Source organism: Staurois parvus, unplaced genomic scaffold, assembly GCF_062004578.1.
Source record: "Staurois parvus isolate SC_StPar_1 unplaced genomic scaffold, SC_StPar_1.0 ptg000734l, whole genome shotgun sequence".
In the NCBI taxonomy this organism is placed as follows: domain Eukaryota; kingdom Metazoa; phylum Chordata; class Amphibia; order Anura; family Ranidae; genus Staurois; species Staurois parvus.
Window position 1 is genome coordinate 1,090,738 of NW_028318530.1, and position 22,130 is coordinate 1,112,867.

At 40.3% G+C, this 22,130-nt stretch overlaps 1 protein-coding gene across 7 annotated transcripts in view; it reads right to left on the minus strand.

The window, feature by feature from the left end:
- The window catches only part of LIMCH1 (LIM and calponin homology domains 1), a 370,228-nt gene that overhangs the window by 22,020 nt on the left and 326,078 nt on the right, over positions 1–22,130 (minus strand). For all 7 annotated transcript variants that reach the window (XM_089654009.1, XM_089654005.1, XM_089654006.1 and 4 more), the window contains one exon: positions 21,925–22,024. In XM_089654009.1, the coding sequence (XP_089510135.1) occupies positions 21,925–22,024 (100 nt within the window). The remainder of the gene's footprint in view (positions 1–21,924; positions 22,025–22,130) is intronic.

Below are 22,130 nucleotides of genomic sequence, written 5' to 3' on the forward strand. Positions count from 1 at the left end.
CTCCCTCGCCAGCTATAGAGCTATTGCAATGTCGCAAGCTCCTTTGTTAGTAACTGAGATTCTGCAGCATTCAAGGCTAGTGCAGGAGTAACTAGCATTTTTAGTCATGGCAAACATGAGTAAGGGCAGATAATTCATGTAGCATTTACTTCCTGGAATCCATCTGCCCTTCACTCAGGCATGCAGGCAGGAGGGTGTGCTTAGCTGAGAAAGCCCCTCCTCCCTTGAAGACTCCTGGGATGTATGACATAATTTCGGCCTAAACAAGACACCAAGAAGCAACTACAGAAATGCAAAAATAAACAAATAAAAAAATAAAGCGAGTAAATATAATACACCTTCCTATTTACTAATCCTAGCAGCATAAGGATTAAAAATAGTTAATGGTGACAAAGTATTTGGGTCCCCTATGACTCGTGATTTTGCTGGGAGCAGAATCACCAGACTGAGATTAACCTACCTACTGAAAGCATTTCAAATTATGTAGAGGCAGAAAAATACATTGTACAGCCTTGGTACTTGCTCATCATAATCTATTTTATTTTTTTTTTCACAGACTAAGAATAAAAATAAAAAAATGCAAATAATACAGTCCATCTCTAGTGAGTCTCTTTTCTCATTCAGGCAGGCATTACTTGCAGCTGGCCCTTCTACCTACTAAATAAGGTTACTTTCACACTGATCCTAGTAAAAACATGGCAAAAATACATATCCATTTGTAGCATGTTTTTTTTACATGTGACTCAAAAAAGCATCAAAAATGCACCACGGGTGCATTTTTCATTGATTTAAATGGGGAGGTGCATTTTTTTTACCGCACCAAACCTGCATCAAAAATGAAGCAAGCAGAAATTTTAAAATCGCACCTGACTCGCAACAGATCAGTGTGAAGTTTCATAGGACCAGGGGTGGACTGACAACTCATGGGGCCCCTGTGTCCTTGCCCAAACTAAAAAAAGCCTATGAAAAAAGGTACCAGGGGCATCTCATGGGGCCCCCTACTGACCCCGGGACCTCGGGCAGTGCCCGAGTTTTCAAATGGTCAGTCCGCCCCTGCATAGGACTATATAGTCCCTTCTTTTTGGAAGAAGAACGGATCAGTGTGAAAGCAGCCCAACTCTAGTTCTCATTATCCTTATTTTCTAAAGGGCTAAACTTAAAGATGTAGACCAAATATTGTCTGTTAACTATCAAAAGTCAAAAAACAACTCAGCACACCTGTATTTTAATAATTATATTAAAGCCATGTCAATCTCAAGGGGTTTATACATGAAGCAGGTTCTGCATCTGCAAGTTATTGGCATTCATCCCTGCCCTCTGTCATGACCTGCCATGCGTGCAAAACCCTGAAAGATATTAGTGATCGGTACCGGATTTAACCTCTTCAGTTCTTTAAAACACATTTTTCTGCTCATTGTTTCTAGACTCAGGAAGTGAAGACAGAACACCTGCTCAGCATCAATGACTTGAAGGTACTGGAGCTAGTGGAATGGCATGACAACTAGGCAACTAACATTTTATGATAGAGAGGTTGGCAGTGGAAGTTTCCTTGAAGTCTTTCTACACAAGTCAAATATGAAATATTTTGGCTGTTTAGTCCATAAGTGATGTACGTTTCCATTTTCTTGCAAAAGAAGTAATAGCTGAACAGCATGAGAAAATTACATGGTTTTAAAAGAAATGTTAAAGGGATATTGGAAGTGCAAGACTTCTTGTCTTTTGTTTTTATGTGTCATTATTTAAAATCCACTGTTGAAGCACATGTTATGCAGATATGTATTCAGTGCTTGAACACCACTGCAAAAAAAATTTAAAGACCAGTATGTTATTTCTCTGTGTTTAACCAAATCCACAATTAAACCAAATGCAAGGGCAAACTGAATTTTATGTGCTCCAATATCACAATTACTGATTTTGCCATGTAAAGCATTAGTTTCTGTTTTGGTTAGATTTTTCATCAAGTAATTTGGTACTTCCTGCAATATAAATCAATACAACCATGTACCATCCTACTTTATTAAGTGCTGTTAAAAAGGACACTGAGGCACAGGGTGTCATCCCAATGGGGACACAGTAATTACAAATCAACAAAGGTCTCATTCTTCCTCATTTAATCCAACATGGATAAAAAAAAGTTTTTGTTGAAGTTACGCTTTAACCAAAAAGGAGGATATTGTTTTAAAATGAGGAATGTGGGACTGTTGAAATAGGTTATTGTAACTGTATTGCAACATTCTTACCAGTGATGGAAGAGCAGCAAATATACTGACAAAGAGATGACATCACAAGCAAATATGGAAAGCTCCTACTGCATTGTGAAGGTAAAAAAAAAAAAAAAAGAGAATTTTGACTTACCTGTCAAATCCATATTTTGAAGTACAGTATAGGACATGGGCTCTGCTACCTGTAAGTGACTGGATATTGGCACAGCTTTTGGACATGCCCTCTTCAGTATATCCCTATAACCGTATCTCACTCAATGAGACCTCATTTTATTTAGCAAACACTGTAGAATAATGGGAACAGGGGGGATGATGTACTGTGTCCTGTACTGTACCCAAAGATATGGAATGAACAGGTAGTCAAACATTTTTTTTTTGCTCATACAGTATAGGACACAGACTGAATATTCATAAACCCTGGGACACCCCCGAGTAATAAATCACTGGGTTGGCAACAACAAGGCAAACAGAACTGTGCCAATGGGCCCAACAAAACAGACAAAGGTTAAGGACTTGCTTTGAATATTAACAATAAATGTTATAGCTTTTTTGGTTTGTGGTGCTCAGATGCAGAGGAGTTCTGCTTTAACTTGAATGGAGTCCATGAAATTAACAGTGCCAGTACTACAGGATCTTTGGTCCTGGTCACAAAGGGTAAGCTATTGAATCTGGAGACCAGGATGTCCTTATCTGAGGTCCCCCATTTCTGATATGACATTGAAGATGTCAGGATCAAGGAACCATTCCTCTTGGTCCCAGTGGTGACGACTGAGGTAATGAACCTTCTAATATTCAGTTCTCTGGATGTAAAGATAAGATTGCTGGACAGTGTTTTTCCACCCAGGGGGAAGATAAAACGTCCTTCCTTCAAAGCTGCCTGACATAGGCACTTCTGTGGCATTACCTGACTAACCCCAACTGGATTTCCCTAAAGAAAGGGTGTCCATTTATGCAAAACCAATTTTATTGCTCTGAGCTCCAAGATGTTGAGGATCTTTGCTTCCCTAAGTGACCAGGTTTCCTGAACTGTGTGTGATTGTAACACTCCTGTTACAGTCTGTGAGGCTGGCATCTGTTAACACCATTTATGACTATGGAAGAATCAACCTTGCCATTTCCAAGGCTTGATTGGCAATCCACCAAGCTAGGGAATCCCTTGCTTGGCTGGAGAGAAGCATAGAGAAGTTGAGAGATAGGGAGTGTTTGTTTCAGGCCAAAAGAATGTTGCGTTGGGAGAGGCCTTAAGTGGAACTGAAGGAACAGCCTGGAATAAGGCAACCATGAGGGCCAGGACTATCAGAAAATCACACGGGGGGATGTCTTTTGCATCTTAAGTTCTGAGTATAACCAGTTTGTTTGCCAGAAGGAAAAAAAACTTCAAAGGGCATTGGAGTGAGGAATCTTTAATAGGCACCTTCAGCTGACCAGACTTTTAGCCATAAGATTTTAAGCAGATAGACAGGAATGAGAGCCATTCTGGAAATTTGTGTAACCACTTGTTCTAGGGCATCATGACAGAAAAGTAAAGTGGAAGGCGTTTGTAAGTGTTCTGCCAGCATTCAGTCCTGAAAGACTGAATAGCTGCAGTCTGACAAAGAGAAATTGCAGCAATAGCTGGTTGCAGGGCTGGACCTGCAAGAATAAAGAGTGCCTTTAAGAGTGTCTTAAATTTTTGGCATGCAGAAAGCTTAAATGAAGGAACTTCTATAGGCATAGTAAGATATTTATTTCAGACAGAGATGGCAGGGTCTACCACTAGACGTGTCCACTTTTAAGTGAATTATTTTACGTCCTAATATAGCTTGGCAACGACTCTTGAAAAACCTTTTCAGGAGAAAAATAATCCTCAAACTGCCCATTCTATTTGTTCATGAAGAGTAAAAGTACTTTTCAGGTCTCTTAGTACCCAGAGGAGCATGGCAAAAAGCAGAAGAAAAAGTGAGCATATCTACACTGCCAAGCCTACTGCGTAAAATCATAGCACCAGGTGTATGGGAGCCTGAGGGTTAGAAATCTTCTGCAGCCTCCCCTAACACCACTCTAGGGTAGTCTTCACAGTTCTCCTTGTCTACCTTTTTTAAAGGAAGTAATTCCACTTCTGAGAAGAGTGGAAGGTGATCGTGGAGAAGAATCCTGGTGCTTTTGGGCTTTGGACAGGGATGGCTGTATAAAAGTGGTAGTAAACTAAAAAAAAATAAAAAAAAAAAAAAACTTTTCCCCTGCAAGGTAATGACATAATGTGCTTGTGTGAACCGCCTACTGGCACATTATGAAATACAAACCTTAAAATGAAGCCCTCCAGCAGCGCGCTGTCACCGCTGACAGGGCTTCAATCTTCACCCAGTCTTCCTTCTGGGTTCTCAGGCTCCAGCCACCTGACTGGCCGATCCACGATGAAGTCACTCCCGCGCATGCACGTGGGAGACCCGGCCACAACACAGAGCTCTGAAAGAATGGCACGGGTATGCCGTTCCTTCAGGGCACATGCTCCGGTGAAGTCCCTTCTACAGAAGTAAATATCTCCTAAATTGTGCACATTTAGGAGATATTTACATTACCTACAGGTAAGCCTTATTATAGACTTACCTGTAGGTAAAAGATAAACAGAACGACTTTACTACCACTTTAAAGCCATTACTTGTCCATGCAATTCTGACATTGTTGCTGAAAAATCTTCCTTGATCAGGTAGGCCACTGGTTGCATGCCTGAGATGGAGCTAAAATAGTAGAGACCAGTGTTAAAGGCCCTGCTCTGGTGCAAGGGAAGCAATGGCACTCTGAGAGGTTTGAGTGCTTTGCAACCCATCAGCAGAGTAAATGTTTGGTTGAGTCGACTGTCCTGTAGCAAAGTCCTCATGGCAAAAGAGCAGCAGGAAGTGCCTCAGTACCTTAGAAGGGTGGTAACCTAATAAGTTGTGGTAATAGTGTGAACTGTGGTGTGACGTAACACCTATTCATCCACCAGAGACTAAGCTCTGTATAGTGGAATTTTTACCTCCAAGTTTAAATGTTAAAACACTCCAGAGTGAATAAAGTCCAATACAAAAATTGGTTTCTTGATAGCATTTATGTAAAAATGAATACTATTCAAAAGGCACTAACTGTACGGTAAGCAGTGGAGATGTTAAGTCTCATACATGCTATAAGACTACAGTAATGGTCCGATAACAGGACAAACCTTTCTTACCTTTCTGTGTCGCTGGTCCCTGTGTGGGTCGAGGCTTCGCCCATCATGGTAGGCAAACCCCCCCCCCCCCCCCCCCCCGAGTGCTCTTCTGGGTCTGGTAACCATAGGAATGAACCATGGCCCTGAAACTGTATAGCATCCAGCAGCTAGGAAAACACACATTGCTGAGGCTAGCATCCCAGCAGGATCCAGTGCAAGAAGCAACTTTACAGACTGTTCCCACATCGTGAGGTCTGGGTACAGTTCCCACAGTATTACTGAGGTTGCACCAATCCAGATGCACTGTTTCTATTGTTATAGTAGAAGACAATTAGAAGTTGATTGAATAATTTGAAGTAAATAACTAGTTAAGCATAGAAACTTCTCCATAAGGGTGAAGAGGTCCATCACCCAAGGACACCCAGCAAAAAACCAAAGTCTTATGGTGTGGGGGTTCGATTATAGGGGTATGCCCAAGGCATGTCCAAAAGCTTTGAGAGTGTCCAATTACCAGAATGTAGCAGCCTATAATCCAGGGTCTGTGAATATTCAACCTGCATCCTGTACTGCATAACTAAGATATAGGAGTTTTGACCTACCAGCAAAATATGTTTCCTTGAGTACAGTACAGGACACAGGCTCAATAATTATTACGACTGGTTTATATGCAGCTACCTTCAGGTGATTGGAAAAAAGACACTGGGGAATAGCCCCCTACGTAATTCCTCCCACTCGCAGCTAGCCACTATTGATGAAAAGAGAGGAGAGACCTATGTCCTGTACTGTACTTCAGGAATCAGATTTTGCTGGCAAGTCAAAAAACCTATTTTACCAGTCTTATGATACAAGCCAAGTTCTTTAATCAAGAGATCCAAATTGAGGTCCCATGGAGACACAGGAGATCTTACAGAGCGATAGATGTGAGCCACTCCCTGAAAAATGTCTTAACTAGGCAGTGAGGGGGTTCTTGAAGTAGAACATCCAATGCCAAGATCTGTCTTTTAATGGTATTCAAAGTGAGATGCTGGTTCACTCCAGCCTGAAGAAAAGACAGAATATAACCTAGGATGTTATTCTAGGATCAAAGTTGCTCGACTCCTACAAATCAACACTTTATGACAAGTCAGCGTCCTAGTAATCGAGGGTATAAATCGGAAAGGCCCGTGTCCCTCAAGACCAGCCATGCTGGTAAACCCAACAAAAGGATTAAACAATCCAGAAGGGCCCACAAAGTGTTTGCCAGACGTCTGGTTCTGCTGGGTCAACTCACTGTGATGAGGATCACTGAAATGCCCTCCATCTTGATCCCGCAAAGTAGGCAAAGCGAGGGAGAATTTGGAGTGGTGGAAGGGCATGGATCAGGCTTACCTGATCCCACGACATCATGTCCACTGTTAAGGCCGGGGGTCCCTGGGCCTGACAACAACTTGTCTAGTTTGTTCTTGAATCTGGATACCAACATAGAGTCTATTCTCCTCAATCCAGAAGCTGATGCCTAAGAAAGTCCACCTTCCTATTTTATATGCATAGAGTGTGGACAGCAGGCAGGACTTGAATTTGAAGTTTTGCTCAATAGAGGATTAAGTCCCCTTCCCTTTTAGCCACTTTTGGTGATTCTTTACAATTAATGTAGGCAACAGCCATGGCACTGTCAGATTTGATTTTCATCAGGTGTCCTCACAATAGCGGAACTCCACCATGCTAGGGAGAATCAGGCCTTCAAGGCCAAATGCATGGGGCAGTCCAAGAGTTCAGTCGGTTTGTCCCATGCTGCCAGAATGCTGAGTTGCAATGGTCTGCAGAGCAACTGTATATGTGGTAGAGCCTTGAAGAAGGGAACCATTAGACCCTGGATCCTCACACAAACACGAATCAAGTTCTTCCTCTGTGACTGAAGCTCAAGCACGAGAGCAAGGGGACAAAAGTTTGTCACATAGCAGAAAAATCATGGACATGGCCACGTCTAGCATCAGGCGTAAGTATTACAATCTGTGAGATATATCCAGAGATGACTTCCTCAGATTGGGGATCTAACAGAAGCTCTGCAAACTGTCTGCTGGATGTTGGCTAACCCCTCAACATGAGTCTCCTTTTCACAGAGGCGAACAACTTGGAGAAGAGCCAAGGGGCTTTGGACAGGGCAATGGGAAGGGCAACAAGTTGGTATTGTTAGTTGTCCACTGCAAAACACAGATAACTTTGATGAGGCAGAAGGATGGGAATGTGCAGATAAGCATCCCCAGGTGTCTACTGAAGCCAGAGCATCTCCTGGAAGGAGACAATGACCAACCTGGCATTTTATATGCAAAACTTTTAAACCCAAAAGGAACAGGTTGAGAGCCTTCAGATGCAGAATAGGTTGAACTCCTCTTCTTGGTTTGGGAATGGTTTCAGTAAAGCCTTGAAGGTGTTCTCAGGGGTAATGATCCCTTGATACAAGAGCTGTTGGACAGCAGCAACCAGGTCTACTTACCACAAAAAGGAAGGGGATAGGTTTTAAAGCATGAAGTGGGGAAGAGGCAGAATGTGAAATTTATAACCCCTGGAAATTACTCTGGACCTGGTATTTTCTTGGACCAGAAGGCCAAGCAGAGTACCTCATTACTGTAAAGAGGTCTTGGAACCAGTCTTGGCTGGCTTGGAGGGTCATGTTCCCTTGTCTTTCACTGCCTGTTTTAGGCAGTGAAAGACAAGGGAACAAAGAATCCTTCCTAATCTCAGGAGTAGAATGCCTATTGGTAGAAGCACAAGGCTTTTTTCTTTTGGAGAACAGTGGACCCCTTTTGATCTCCTTGAAGTACTTGTCAATTGGGTCCAAACAGACATTCGCCTTCAAAGGGTAACTGTTCAAGGCGTTTCTTGCATGGGAGCACAGCTGACCAGCACTTAAACCAGAGAATCCTGCACAAATGGATAAAAAGAAGATTCATCCTGAACATTTGGTGAAGTGTATCTGTCAAAACATTTAAGCAGTAGCCAGAATTTCAGGGCATGCACTTAATTCAGACAGCAATGGTCTGACAGGCATAGGCACAAGCAAAAGGTTGGCATGGCCCGCCGTGAAAAAGGGAGATTAACCACTTGCCTACTGGGCACTTATACCCCCTTCATGCCCAGGCCAAATTGCAGCTTTCAGAGCGGTCACACTTTGAATGACAATTGCGCAGTCATGCAACATTGTACCCATATGAAATGTTTATAATTTTTTTCACACAAATAGAGCTTTCTTTTGGTGATATTTAATCGCCACTGGGTTTTTATTTTTTGCACTATAAACAAAAAGAGCATAAAATTGGAAAAAAAATGTTTTTCTTGATTCTATTACAAAATTTTGCAAACAGGTAATTTTTATCCTTCACTGATGTGTGTTGATGAGGCTGCACTGATGGGTACTGAGACAGCACTGATGAAGTTGCACAGATAGGCTGCACTGATGAGGTGGCACTGATGAGGCAGCACTGGTGGGCATTGATGATGCTGCACTGATATGCAGCAATGTTGGTCACTGATAGGTGGCACTGATGGGAGACACTGACTGACAACCCTGACTGGCAGCACTGACTGGAGGCACTGACTGGACAGCACGGATGGGCAAAACTGCTGGGGGGGCACCGTAGGGCACTGATCATCAGTGCCCTGATGATCAGTGCTGATCTGCTCTGTGACAGCAGTATTTACTCCATAATCTGCTGTGTCATTGGAAACAGCTGATCATGTGGTAAAAGACCGCTGTGATTGGCCTTTTACCTCATCACGTGAGATCCACAGGCGCGACCCTGGGGGCGCATAGGAGGGCATGTTCTGGGAGGACGTCATATGATGCCCTCCCAGAACTGGGTAACCGCCCTGTAGCCGTCATTCAGTTATAGTGTGGTTGCCAAGTGCTTAAAAAGGGCCTCTAAACTCTTGTCTACCAGAACTTCAAACATAGGAGCCTTGGGGGACTTGTTAAGGTATGATATAGCAGAATCTTCCACAGGAAGCGCCCACTTATATAGGAAAATGTTCCTCAGTAGGATACTCTTAAGCAAAACATTTCAGAATAGGTAAAATCAGACAGAGAGAAATAGAGAAAAACATCCATAGAAGAAGGTAAGCTTCTCTCAGTAGAGAGAAGATGTCCATCACCTAAGGATACTAGCAAAAAAACTGAGTCTACATGGGAGTGTCCTTGCAGCTTTTTTTGCCAGTGTCCTGTCATCTAAAAGGGCCCAGTGTAAAGATTAAAGAGACTGTGTCATGTATCGTACGGCTAGGAAATGTGTTTTCTGGTTCAGGCCTGCTTAATTATCACCCAGGTCCTACTTTTTAACCTTTAATTCTACCTGTTAGGTTCTATGCAACGCATTCACTTTAACATTTTATATACAGCGGTGAATCAAGGTTTGTATATTCTTAGGAAAATTATGCATAAATGACTCTTAATCTGATCTCAAGCTAAACCATAATAATAAATACAACACACACAGCATTTTACATTGCCATATCTTTATTAAACAAATGGTTTAAACAGTAAGGGGGAATTATGGGAACCTTACATTCTATAACCAGAACCTCAATTATTGGCAAAATCCTTAACCAAATGTATTGCTACAGCTGCTGAGCAGAAATGTGTTGCAGTTATTTAGGCCATTTTTATACTTGAAGCTGAAGTATAGTCTGTTTTTATTGTTTCTTCCCTGGTTCTTCCCTCCCTTCATTAATATGCTAATGAGATTTTAAATTAAAACCATCTGGTTTCTATTACATTTATTTTAAATCCAGTGATGTCTACACTGGGTCTCTGCATCTCTGTATATTACATCATGGCCAGTAGGTGCAGCCAGCAGGGTGCTGTACATGGCTTCCTGAAAACATCACAGCGCCCTGCCTCAGTACTCTCAAAAAACCTCAGTCCTGTATCAAGCAGCAGGTTCTACAACTGAGCAAGATGGAAAGTAAGGCTGGAGTTAAGCTTCAAATTGAAACTTTGCTACTGCTGGTCCCCAGGGCTCTTGCTATAGCACATTTGGCATACTTCCTTAAGAGCCCTCCTCCTGCGATGACAGGTTTGTGCTCCCTCTCTTCACTCCACCACTGTCATCCCTATCGTCTTCCAATCTTCTTTTCTCCAAGGGCCAGCTAGAGATGATGTAACTTCTGTGCATTTGCACAAAAGTACCTTCCCCCCCCCTGAGCCTAGCCTTTATTCTGGTATCTGTAAGTTGGGCTGCAGTAGGTGCACAATTGAAAAAAAAAATAATAAGGAAAGGAAGGGAGTTTAACTGGACTTCCAAGAAGTAAATAATTGGATAATGTTCATGTTCCAAATTTTTTGTTTTTGTCGAAGTTCTACTGTTCCTACATACTGATACAACTTTGAATTAAATGGCATGAGACAGCTCAGCAGCCCCGAAAAATACTTCCTCCACCATTCTTCACAGTTCAGATGAGGTTTTGTTTCTAGTAATGACTTGTAGTATGAAATCAAAGTAAGTAAATTCACCAAATAGGTTTGCCACACAGAGCATTGTTCCACAAGTTGTAAGGAAGATCCGTGTGATCATTAGCAAAATATGTATGATGAGCACAGATGTTGTACAGTGCTCGAACTCTTAATCTAAAGCAGGGGTGTCCAAACGTTTGACTTCCTGGGCCACAATGGAAGAAGAGGCATTGTCTTGCACTATACATAATATACTTTACAAATAAGAATAGCTGATGACCAGAAAAAGTCAGGCAGATCACAAGTTAATTGTAACTGATATAGATAATGTACCTAACTGAGAGGACAACATAAAACTAGTGTCATATTTGATACAGTTTTTAACTATTGCATCAATATCTGGCTTGATGGATGTAGCAGCAATTCTCAATGAATTCTTGAGATGTTCATCATATATTTTGGCTCTAATTTTGCTCTTTGCATGCTTCATCCTTAAAAATAGCTGCTCACAAATACACAGTAGGTGCTGCTGAAACCTGATGAAATGAATAAGGCATGATTGTGGAGATTGGGTTATATTTTTTTGGGAAGATAAAACTTATCAAAGTCCAGTAAAGAGACACGGTCATATTTTTCTTCATTTACGTATAAATGTATTTTTACAAAGAACCCCCCGCAAAAAAAAAAAAAATCAACATTTTTAAGTTTACAATTTTGTTTTGGGCCGCATTCATAGCCGTTGTGGGCCACAGGTTGGACACCCCTGATCTGGAGTTTTCTCACTTTGAGGATTGTACAGTATATCCTTACACTGATCTATTTTGAATGGATAGTACTAGGAAGAGTTACATTTCTTTAATTAGTAAACTGCATGACTAGCTGTTAACTAATGGAGTTTGTGCCCATAGAAATCCTTTTGTAGCACTTGCCAACCTTTTAAGCATTTACCCCTCTACTAAGGTCTTCTGTAACCTCTTCTCATCAAAGTATACTGTACTGCTCTGAAGGCAAACCAATGAAGATTTCATGTTTTTATTTAAAACAATAACGGAGCTCAAACCCATGCCTGAGTTGTCTGAAATTACTGACCATGGTGATACACATGTACAATGTGTGTCACCATGGCTGCTTGTAGTCTCCACTGTGAGATAGCTAGACAGGGTGACAACATAGAATAGTTGGGAGAGAGGGTTACCACCCAACAACAGAAGTGTCTGTTCCAGTTAATTTAATAAAAGCTGAAGATTTTAAAATAATAAAAGGTCTTTAAGCACTGCACAAAATTTAGCAACCATCTTAATGTTTAAACCGTTTGTTCAGTCAAGATATAGCAATGTAAAATGCCACGCTTTGTATGTTAAAAGACTAAAATTGAATAGGTTAATATTATATGGATGAAAACCAGGTCACAGACACCTGCTCAAGGAATGTAATTGCACTTGAGAACTCATATAAAGTACTTATGCTTTGGTATCTTACACCAGTCCGTACCTCTAAAATTTGTACCTGGCCACTCGCCTCTTTGCTTCCGGTTGTGTGGATAAGAGGGCACAATGGCCCACATCTAGTCGACCTGTCCAAGAGTGCGTAGGCTCTGGATTCAGGTGTACTCCCTGATAGACACGCTCCTCCACTATAACCTACAGAAAGACCCAGCTGAGGCACTACTACTCAGACCCATACAAGCAGTTCGCAAAAAACATGCTAAATTAATCACATTCCTGTTTATCGCCACTAAGCAAACTATTGCTTATTCTTGGAAGTCACCGTTTCTCATCTTCCAGGAAGTCAAACATCACCTGACCGGCTTCATGGTCAATTAAACATCGACAGCCATACTGGAAGATAAGCTGGACAAGTTCTTGAAGATCTGGTCCCCATGGATAGATCACTGCTAATCCAATTTGAGAGCATTACAAATATGATCATCCTCTTTTCCTTTTTCTCACTGCTACAGGATTAAATCATTGGGCTGAAGCAAGCCTCTGAGGTACTACCCTCCCCTCCTTTTCCATCCTATGCTCTTCTCTATTATTCCTTCTTTTTTGCTCTACTACTCTTCTTCCTTTCTTTCTCTATCAACCCCTTTCAACTTCTCCCCTTTTTGTTTGTCCCCATGTTGTGATGCCGGAAAGCATTCCTGCTGGTGTTCTAGGGCCCTGGTGCATCCACAAAGTTCTGTCTGGCCTTACTGGATCTAGTAGCCTTGGCTGCCCTAATGTTACCTGTTACTCTTTGTGCCTGCAATGGATTTTTTTGTATCCCTGATTTTAGTTTTGCTTTTATTATATTTCACTGTATGTTTAATTCCTGTAAAAAGGTAAACACTAATAAAAATTGTATTAAACCAGAAAACCAGGTCACATTTTAGCTGCTGTTCAAAGAAATTCCTAGGGGTCTTATACAGAATGCCTGGTTCAAGTCAGTACTGGATCTTTTCTCATGCTTGCATTTCCCAAGAAAACAAAAAATGAACACAACTCATGGCACAAATATGAAATACAGCGCAGTGAACTGAAGTACTGATTTGCCATAGTGTAAAGTGAAATTAACATGTATTATTTGGAAAGAACTAATCCTGTAAAGAAGCCATCTATGCTTTTTTTTAATCCAATACACACATCCACCTCACTTTGAACTACTAGTAATCAGGCAAAGAGTTGGGGCTCCAGTAACTTGAACGGCCCGGTGATTCTGCAAAGTGAAATACGACAGACTGTCCAACACCAGAACTACAAAACACCAGAGATTTCCTGTGGGGCCACCACTGTGATGTAGGAGATTCCACTGTGCCATAAACCTTAACAGCATTATCTGACTTAAAGCGTTACTAAACCCACAGTAGAAAAATCAGTCTATAGATGCAGTAAAGCATGCTTGTTATACTCACTGTGGAACCTAAGGGGTTCATCCTCTGCATTGTGTAAAAGGATATTTGATGCTGATTTCTCTGATCCTCCTCTTCTACTGTTCCCCCTCTTATCTCCTAATAAGACATATTGAGTGGAGTCACTCTGCACATGCTCAGTTTGGTGTGTATTGCTAGTTTATTTTCTTGGGAGAATGCATGTGATCAGCACAGGGTCAATCAGCACTGTCCAGACAGAGGTCATGAGTTCTGCATCCTCCTAAAGCAGAATGAAGACTCCTCCTCCAAGAATAACCAGTGCTCGACTGGACACTGATAAAAGTCACAAGGCTTCTCTAACTGCTGAAGAGAAAAGGTATTTAGCAGTTTATATTTATTAAAATAATTACACTTCCATGTTGTGTGTACTGTGGGAGACCAAATATAGTGAATGCAGGGTCCTGGGTTTAGTAACACTTTAAAGTACTAAGTACGATTCTAGGCAGTCCACATCCTAACCGTAATGTTTAGCTGGATACTTTAGAGAAATTCCACTGTGCAAAATTTAAATGAAGGAAATATATAAAATACAATCAGTGGAGGCAAATGCAAACATCATAAATGATCCTAGCATTAACATACACCAATCAGCTAGAACATTATGACCACTGACAGGTAAAGTGAATAACATTCATTATCTCATGAAAATGGCACCTGAAAGTTGGCACAATATATTAGGCATCAAGTGAACATGTGGTCGCTGAAGTTGATGTGTTGAAAGCAGAAAAAATGGTCAAGCGTAAGGATCTGAGCAACTTTGACAAGGGCCAGATTGTCATTGCTTACATGACTGCCTCAGAGCAACTCCAAAACTGAAGCTCTTGTGGGATTTCCCTGGTCTGCAGTGGCCAAGGCTCACTGATGCACGTGGAGAAGAAAGACTGGCCCATAGAGTCCGATCCAATAGAAGACCTACTGTAGCTTAAATTGCTGATAAAGTAAATGATGGTTCTGATAGAAAGGTGTCAGAACACTGCATTATAGTTTGTTGTGTATGAAGCTGCACATCAGCAGACCAGTCAGCATGCCCATGCTGACACGTGTCCACAGCCAAAAGTGCCTACAATGAACATGCGAGTATCAGAACTGGACCATGGAGCAATGGAAGGTGGTGGCCTGGTCTGATGATTTAAAGAATGGTTTAAGCGACTTGGCCTTCAAATTCTCAATCCAATTGAGCTTCTGTGGAATGTGCTGGAAAAAAAAGTCTGATCCATGAAAGCCCCACTTTGCAATTTACAGGACTTAATGGACCAGCTACTGACGGTATGGTGCATACCTTTAGTTGCCTAGTGGAGTCTATGCCTCAACGGTTTACAGTGGGTGGTCACAATCTTATGGCTGAATTGTATAATTTGTATAGGAGGAACACCTACAGCTATGTATAAATATTTTCAATTTGAATATTTTAAATGAAAACAATTTCTGTAAAGGTTTTTTTTTCATGTAAAAATGCACAAATATTCCACCTCTGAGGATTTCCTATTCTTTCAAGTACAGGAATTATTGAATTTTCCATGTCTAATTAGAGTTTTTCACTGCTCCAGTATCTACACACAGGCTTCATAGGAACCCCAGTCGTAGACCAATGTAGCAAATATCAAGGCTGCAAAATGCTCCCATGTGCCCCAGGCCTAGTTACACTTATCAGTAGGGAGACACGTACTTGCACAGATTTATCTACATGCTGACAACCGTAAATGAGTTAGAGTCCCCATTTGGATTTCACTGCTATCCAGGGCTCCTTTAGAGAAATATACCCTCACATTCTGCCGCTGACAATGACTTCACCAGACAGGAAGTGAGGAAAATCTGCAACAACAGAAATAAAAATCTAACAGAAGTTCTAGCCTTTCTGTACTCTACTTAAAAATCATTTTTCATTCTGTCCCTGTTTCTGTTGGAGAGCTCCTGTCTGGTAAAACATCAGGAAGACAATGGAGCCCAAGACAGCAGTAAAAACCTGACAGAGGTGCTAAACCCTTCAAAGTCTATCCATAACAAAGAAAAACGTTTTAGCTTTACATCCACTTTAAGGGAAAAAGAATATTTTAGTAACCAGTCATTGCCCAAACATGAAGCATGATGTACATTGTAAAACCCAATAAAATAGTGATTACTTTATCACTTCAGATACAAGGGAACCTGTCTTACAGCCTTTGGAAATTGACTTTGAACAATGTTTCTATAAGACAGTTTGTACCCTACTAAAATGAAATAATAAAAGCAGGAATTGCTTCAATATTCACTTTTAACACAGAGATTTCATTCAACTACTTCCTCTGAGCCCAGATTCTCCTGGACACACCCAGGTGTGTTACTGGACAGTGAAAGGAAAAGCAGCAGAGTGATGAGCTCATCTCTGTCATGCTGCTCCCTCGTCCTATCAGCATTCTTCTTCTGTTTGGCTCCTTGTAGTGCTGCTCCCTCTCACACTCCAGCAGTGCTCTACAGGGACTGCAAAAGGCTGGTACCAGGTGAGGTTCACTTCAGGTACTTATACTGCTTGCATAATAATATTTGCTACTGTATTAAGGATTACAGAGCTGCATTAATTGTTATCTTTTATATCTGCCTTTAGCTCAGCTTTAAAACTGGGTTGCCAACAATTAAAAATTTTTTGTTCAGGAGGCTATCAGTCCCTGCTATCATTCTGAAACCTTCTTAAATGACATTTATAAAGATTATAAAGGAAAATAATTTTTCTGAATGAACATATTCACTGTTAGAAATTCGATTGCTTGAGAAAAACTTTTCTTCTTGCTACATTGAATTTTCTCTGCGGTTAAAAACTAACTTTGATTTGACCACATTATTAAAAAAAATTCAAATAAATGTTCTTAAAAGGAACATTTTAAGAAGAAATTCTACTAGTGCATAGCCAGCATAAGAGCAAAGTCATCTAGCAAAATATCAGTTGCTGGCCTGTCAAAAGATTCTGCACCTTAATACAGACCATACAGGTAATTAACAAGGATGTGAAAGACATTATGGCTATATATAAATTACAGTGATCTATGGCAAACAATGATCTGTCAATGTACTGGATCATATGTAGAAAAAGATTGTACATAAAGGTAAAACGTTATTTACTTTTGGACAGAGTAGGGAAGAAATAAAACTCACGTCAGGTTATTTTTTGCTCTTTGTGCATGGTTAGGGAGATTTCCCTTTACTTTCTGTCTTGGAGACACAACAGGAAGTGGTAGGAAAAGTCCCAAAGTGTTCCACTCTTAAGACAGCTGTTACTAGAACAGTAGTCCCCATTATAATAATTCCCCTTTACCACTTGTTCTGGTTAATCCCTTAAATTATGGATATCCCCTCCCACTTTCTGGCTCAATGATAAGGGTCACCAGTGCCAATAGAGGGGTGAATTGCCACAATGGGGACACAGACAACTACCCCTTCCCCTCTCTATCCTTTACATACACTTTAAATCTTATGGGTTAATCTGTGTTTAGGACCAGTGGATTATATGCAATTGCAGTAACCCAATACAACCAATCAGAACATGTTTTTTACTGGACTGATTTTGCAAACATATTTCGTTAAGCATTATAGTACTTGTTATTAATGCTCCTATGGTCTTATCAAATGCATACCAAATATATCAGTCCCCTTAATCACATTTTGAACAGAGTATTTTGCTATGATAGATAACATTTTTGACAACACTTAGAAATACTTAGGGTACCAGTAATGTGACACCTGACACCACTGGATTAACACAACACAGTTCCAAAATCTACTTGGCAATACCAGACTCTCAGAGTAAGAGACTCCAGATCAACATGTTTAAAGAAGCACTGGGAACTTTCAAACTTGCATGTTCAGTCATATGAGGGAAGACTTCAAACCACCCCAATAGCTCTGGCGAGGTGGCTCCCACACAGCGTGACTTCCCTTAATAGGTCTCCGACATTAGCTCAAACCATAGAAATACAGAAATGAGCACCAGAGCAAAAACATGGAGGCCTAGATAATCTTAATTGTTGGTTAAAAAAAGTCATATAAAAACACCTAGTTGATAAGTTCATTTCTGTTCAGCAACTGTCACATTACTCCATGAGAAGAGTTTAATACTGATTCTAATATAAGATCTGTGAAGTCACTGTTTTCCCAGAGTCCATCCAAGTTACATCCTGTGTTGAGCCCTGATGAAGGGAGAGTGGTGTTGGCCCCTGAAACTAATTGGGTGTTTTAACATTGACAAAGAAGAAAAGCATGCATGGAAGTGTTCAGGCATATTTTAAGCAGTACAATCATCCCTCAATATAGACTTAAACAATACAAACCATTTTATGTGTGGGATTTTCCGACATATATACAGATCATCAAAGTCAGTAATGCTTTTTATCATTATATTTCATAAATAAAATGTGTGATTACAATTGCTGACTTATTATTACCAATGATGATGCACAGAATAAAGCAAATGTGAATATAATGTACATAATCACTTCATATTTTTACTTACTTAAGGAATTCTAATGATAGAAAGCAATATAAAGTTATTGATTTTAATAATCCTGTGGTTCTATACAGTATAATAAGGTCCCATACATAAAATTGTTTGTTTGTCCTATATGACTTATTTACCAGCAATTGAAATGATCTTGAATTATTTCAACCATTTTTGGCTTGGAGCTCCTTTCTGTAAAACTATGGATCAGTAAGAGAAGCACAAGAGAAGCAACATTTGAAAGCATATTTACTAAAATCATCTCTTACCAAGGACTTACTTCTGCTACCTAAGCAAACAAACCTTTATGCCTACTTGTTCAAAATCGAGATTCATCATGTTCCACATGGACTGTGATATGCAAAAATCTCCCCAATTTAAGCCACTTTAATATGGTAAATTATATTGGTCCAACATCTATACCAACTTAGGCTACAAAATTGAATGCATTGCCTTAGTTCCACATTTATTCCATTGTTTCAGAATACCCAGCTACAGTCTTATATGAGTGTCTAGAAAAATACATGTACAAATGAAAATGCTGAGTTTATGTCAAGTACGCTATGATTCAGCCAACTGAATAAAATGGTCTGTTGTCTGAACTTCATTACCAAATGCAACCAAAGATTAGGTCAACCAATCACTGCCGGATTATTAAACCTTTTGGCACTGCAATGAGGTCTTAATCAACATTTTTTACACATGTAAAAAGAAATAAAATAAAAAAAATTAACATTCAATAAAGAGAAAAAGGTAAGTTTTTAAATGGCAGCCCATGTAAGGAGAACCTTTGAAACCATAAACTACAGATCATAAAGTGACATTTTTACGGGGCTCCTCTGTGAAAATACTGTGACTGATCTTAAAGTGATTGTAAATGTTTTTTTTTTGCTTTGTAAATCAAACAGGTTTATACTTACCTGTTCTGTGCAATAGAATTGTATGTAATGGCCCCGAATCCCCCTTTCTTGGGTCCCTTGTCAGTGCTCCTGGTTCCTCCAATCCGCCGCATGCCACCATAGAAAGCCGCTTTCTATGGGGCAGCTTGTGTGTGCGGGCTCATTCCTGAGCCTCACTGTATATGTTCATTGACACAGACAGCAGGACTCAACTCTACCCCCCTGCTCCCTCTTTACTGGCTTTGATTGACAGCAGCAGGAGCCAATGGCACCTGCTGCCTCAGCAAAGTCAGTGAGACCAGGAAGTGAGGGGAGAAAAGAGGAGAAAACATGCACGGCACTGTATAGAATGAGGGCTCAGGCTTTATAATCACTTTAAAGCATATCTAAACTCAAAACAAAAATTACATTAGATGAGGTGGCTGCATCATTGTCCTTTTTCAAACTTTATTTGCTTTATTTTCAACTGATAACACTGCAAATAACACATTTCTTGTCTCTGGGTGGCTACACTTTCTCCTCCACTATACCTATGGAAAGAGCCATGGATGTTACACAGGCTGGACTTCAGAGATGTCTCCTTTGTTCATCATCATTTAATGGAGGATGAAGGCCGTTTCATACTGGGAATTGCACAATAATGCAATGTGAGTTCCAATGCAGTTCTGTGCAGTGAGATTTCAGCACATTAATTTTACGCTCACCAGTGCCCTCCCAGTTCCAGAACTACAAGCCATCAACCACAATGGCAGACGTTACTTGTAGACATTCATTCACATTAAACTGTAAATGAATGTTGTGACCGTTTGGGCGGAGCGGTTTTTAAATTGTGACAGAGGGTGCAGAGAGAAGATCCCACGCCCGCTGTCACAGGCTGGGGGAATTGTAGGGGAGAGGAGGCAGGAGCAGGAACATGCTACATGTTCTACCCTACATACGGGTGAAACATGTAACATGTTTCAAAGGCAAACTTATCCTTTAATGTTATGTTGACACCTACTGCAGATTGCAACTGCAATACATTTTGAACATGGTTTGGGAAACCAACACAGATTGCAGGTTTTCAGCACCGTGCTTTGCTGTGAACTGGCACTTAATCTTAAATATTTAGCAAACTACTCTATACTCAGTAGCTCTCCAGTCTTTTTAAGCATATCAGATCAGATCTAAGATCTCAGGTAAATTCTAAGGCCTCCCACCATTAAAGGAAGCAAGTGATCAATTAGTCAGAAAAAAAATAAAACAAATGTTGTAGTAACAGTGATTATAACCATCGTGATAGTTTTTTATTATTACATAATTATCAGTGATCTTTCTTTAGCTGCCTTGTAGCCCTTTAAGGAGTTCTTGATCGGAATGCTCCAGATGGCAAGCAGACATCTGGAGCTTTCTGTTACCTGCTGGTAGCTGTGTTGAGAACGTGAAGGGCATGCGCTCTCAAGCACAGCATTGTTTATGTTTGGGACACAAATATGCAGCCTCTAGGCATTAAAGTCCACCCAGCGAGAGGCCGCATATATGCGTACAGCTGGTGGGAAGAGGTTAAGCTTTAACTTTATTTTGTAGAACTACAAACCTCAGGTTTTTAGGTGGATGGGCTCTAGTAGAAGTTCTGAAGGCAAAAAATCTACACTAAGACAGCTAAACAAAACAGATAAAACAAAAGAGATCTGCGACCAGCGATCTTGATTATTCCTCGTGTGGGTCTTGTGTAAGCTCTCAAAGATTGCAATCTTCACAGTTTAATGTTCCTCAACAGCCCCCACAACAGGGTTCCCTCCCAACTCAAGGCCTGAAAGCATCAGGGTAAGCTGCTACGGCTATTTATACGCCAGTGCTAAAAATGAATTAGAGGTTCATACCTTAAAATTAACCTATTTAATAAAAATAAATTTATAATCATCTTTTATCAAATGAAAAGGGTATATAAAAGGTCCTGGGGAGACAACAGTTATACTGTCCACAGCACCTATTCAGGTTTTGATTTCCATTACATTAATTATGCTAGAAAAGTTACAATCATAAGACTAGTTGCACTGGGCAATAACATTCTACTCATGAACAACCCTATATGAAACCAATGGCAAAAGACAATGTACAGATAAAAAGCAGAAGATGTTGTGCAAAATATCTATTATTCAAAAATGTGGTGGTCAGGACATTTGTTAGACACCACTCCATGGGCTAAATTGAGGATGGCCTGTCATAAAGAAGCCTGTACACACCTACCTGAGAAGTCAAATAAAGCTCATTGGCTATATTGTCCAATTCCTGCACTGTAACCAGAAAATTCATTTTCCCCCCAACTAATCTATCTTAAGGGCTGCTAAACATAAACGTGAACCTTGTCTATGTTTGTGTAAGCTGTGCAATTATTTCAGAAGCTTAATAAGAAAAGTTTGCAATTAAGGTGGCATAACAGGAAGTGATATTTCCTGATATTTGAACATTCTGCAATCCCACAATTAAAGTACCTGTAATTTTGCTGCACAGGTATAGGTACTTTTACATACGTAGCTGTGAATGCTACCAGAAGCTTTTTCGCATAATGCATAGAATATATTTTTATGTTTTTCTGCACACCAATCCTTTATGTACAGAAGATATAAAGGATTTATGGGTCCCAGTTTCTCTTGCAAATTCACACTTAGCATTTCATTGTGCATTTCATTTTATTTAGTGGAATACACAATACTACATTGTACAATCAGGAAATATTTTATGTACAAAAGTTTAGAAATGGTTTAAAACACTGAATGGGGTCTGCTATATTATTACACCCCTCTAGTGAAGTCCATGTAGGTGAATGATGTGACCTGCCATCAGAGGGTGTACGCACCATGCTGTTCTTTCCGCAGTGGCTCTTGTCCATCGTTATGTGTTATTTTCACGTGATGCAATGCAGTTTCCTTTTCTTCCTTGATGCTAAAATCCAGAGACTGAAAACAAAATGAAATATTGTAAATGCATGTCCTTGTTTTGAAGAATAAAGTTATGTACTGTATATACACACACACACTATGGGGTTATTTACTAAAATTGGAG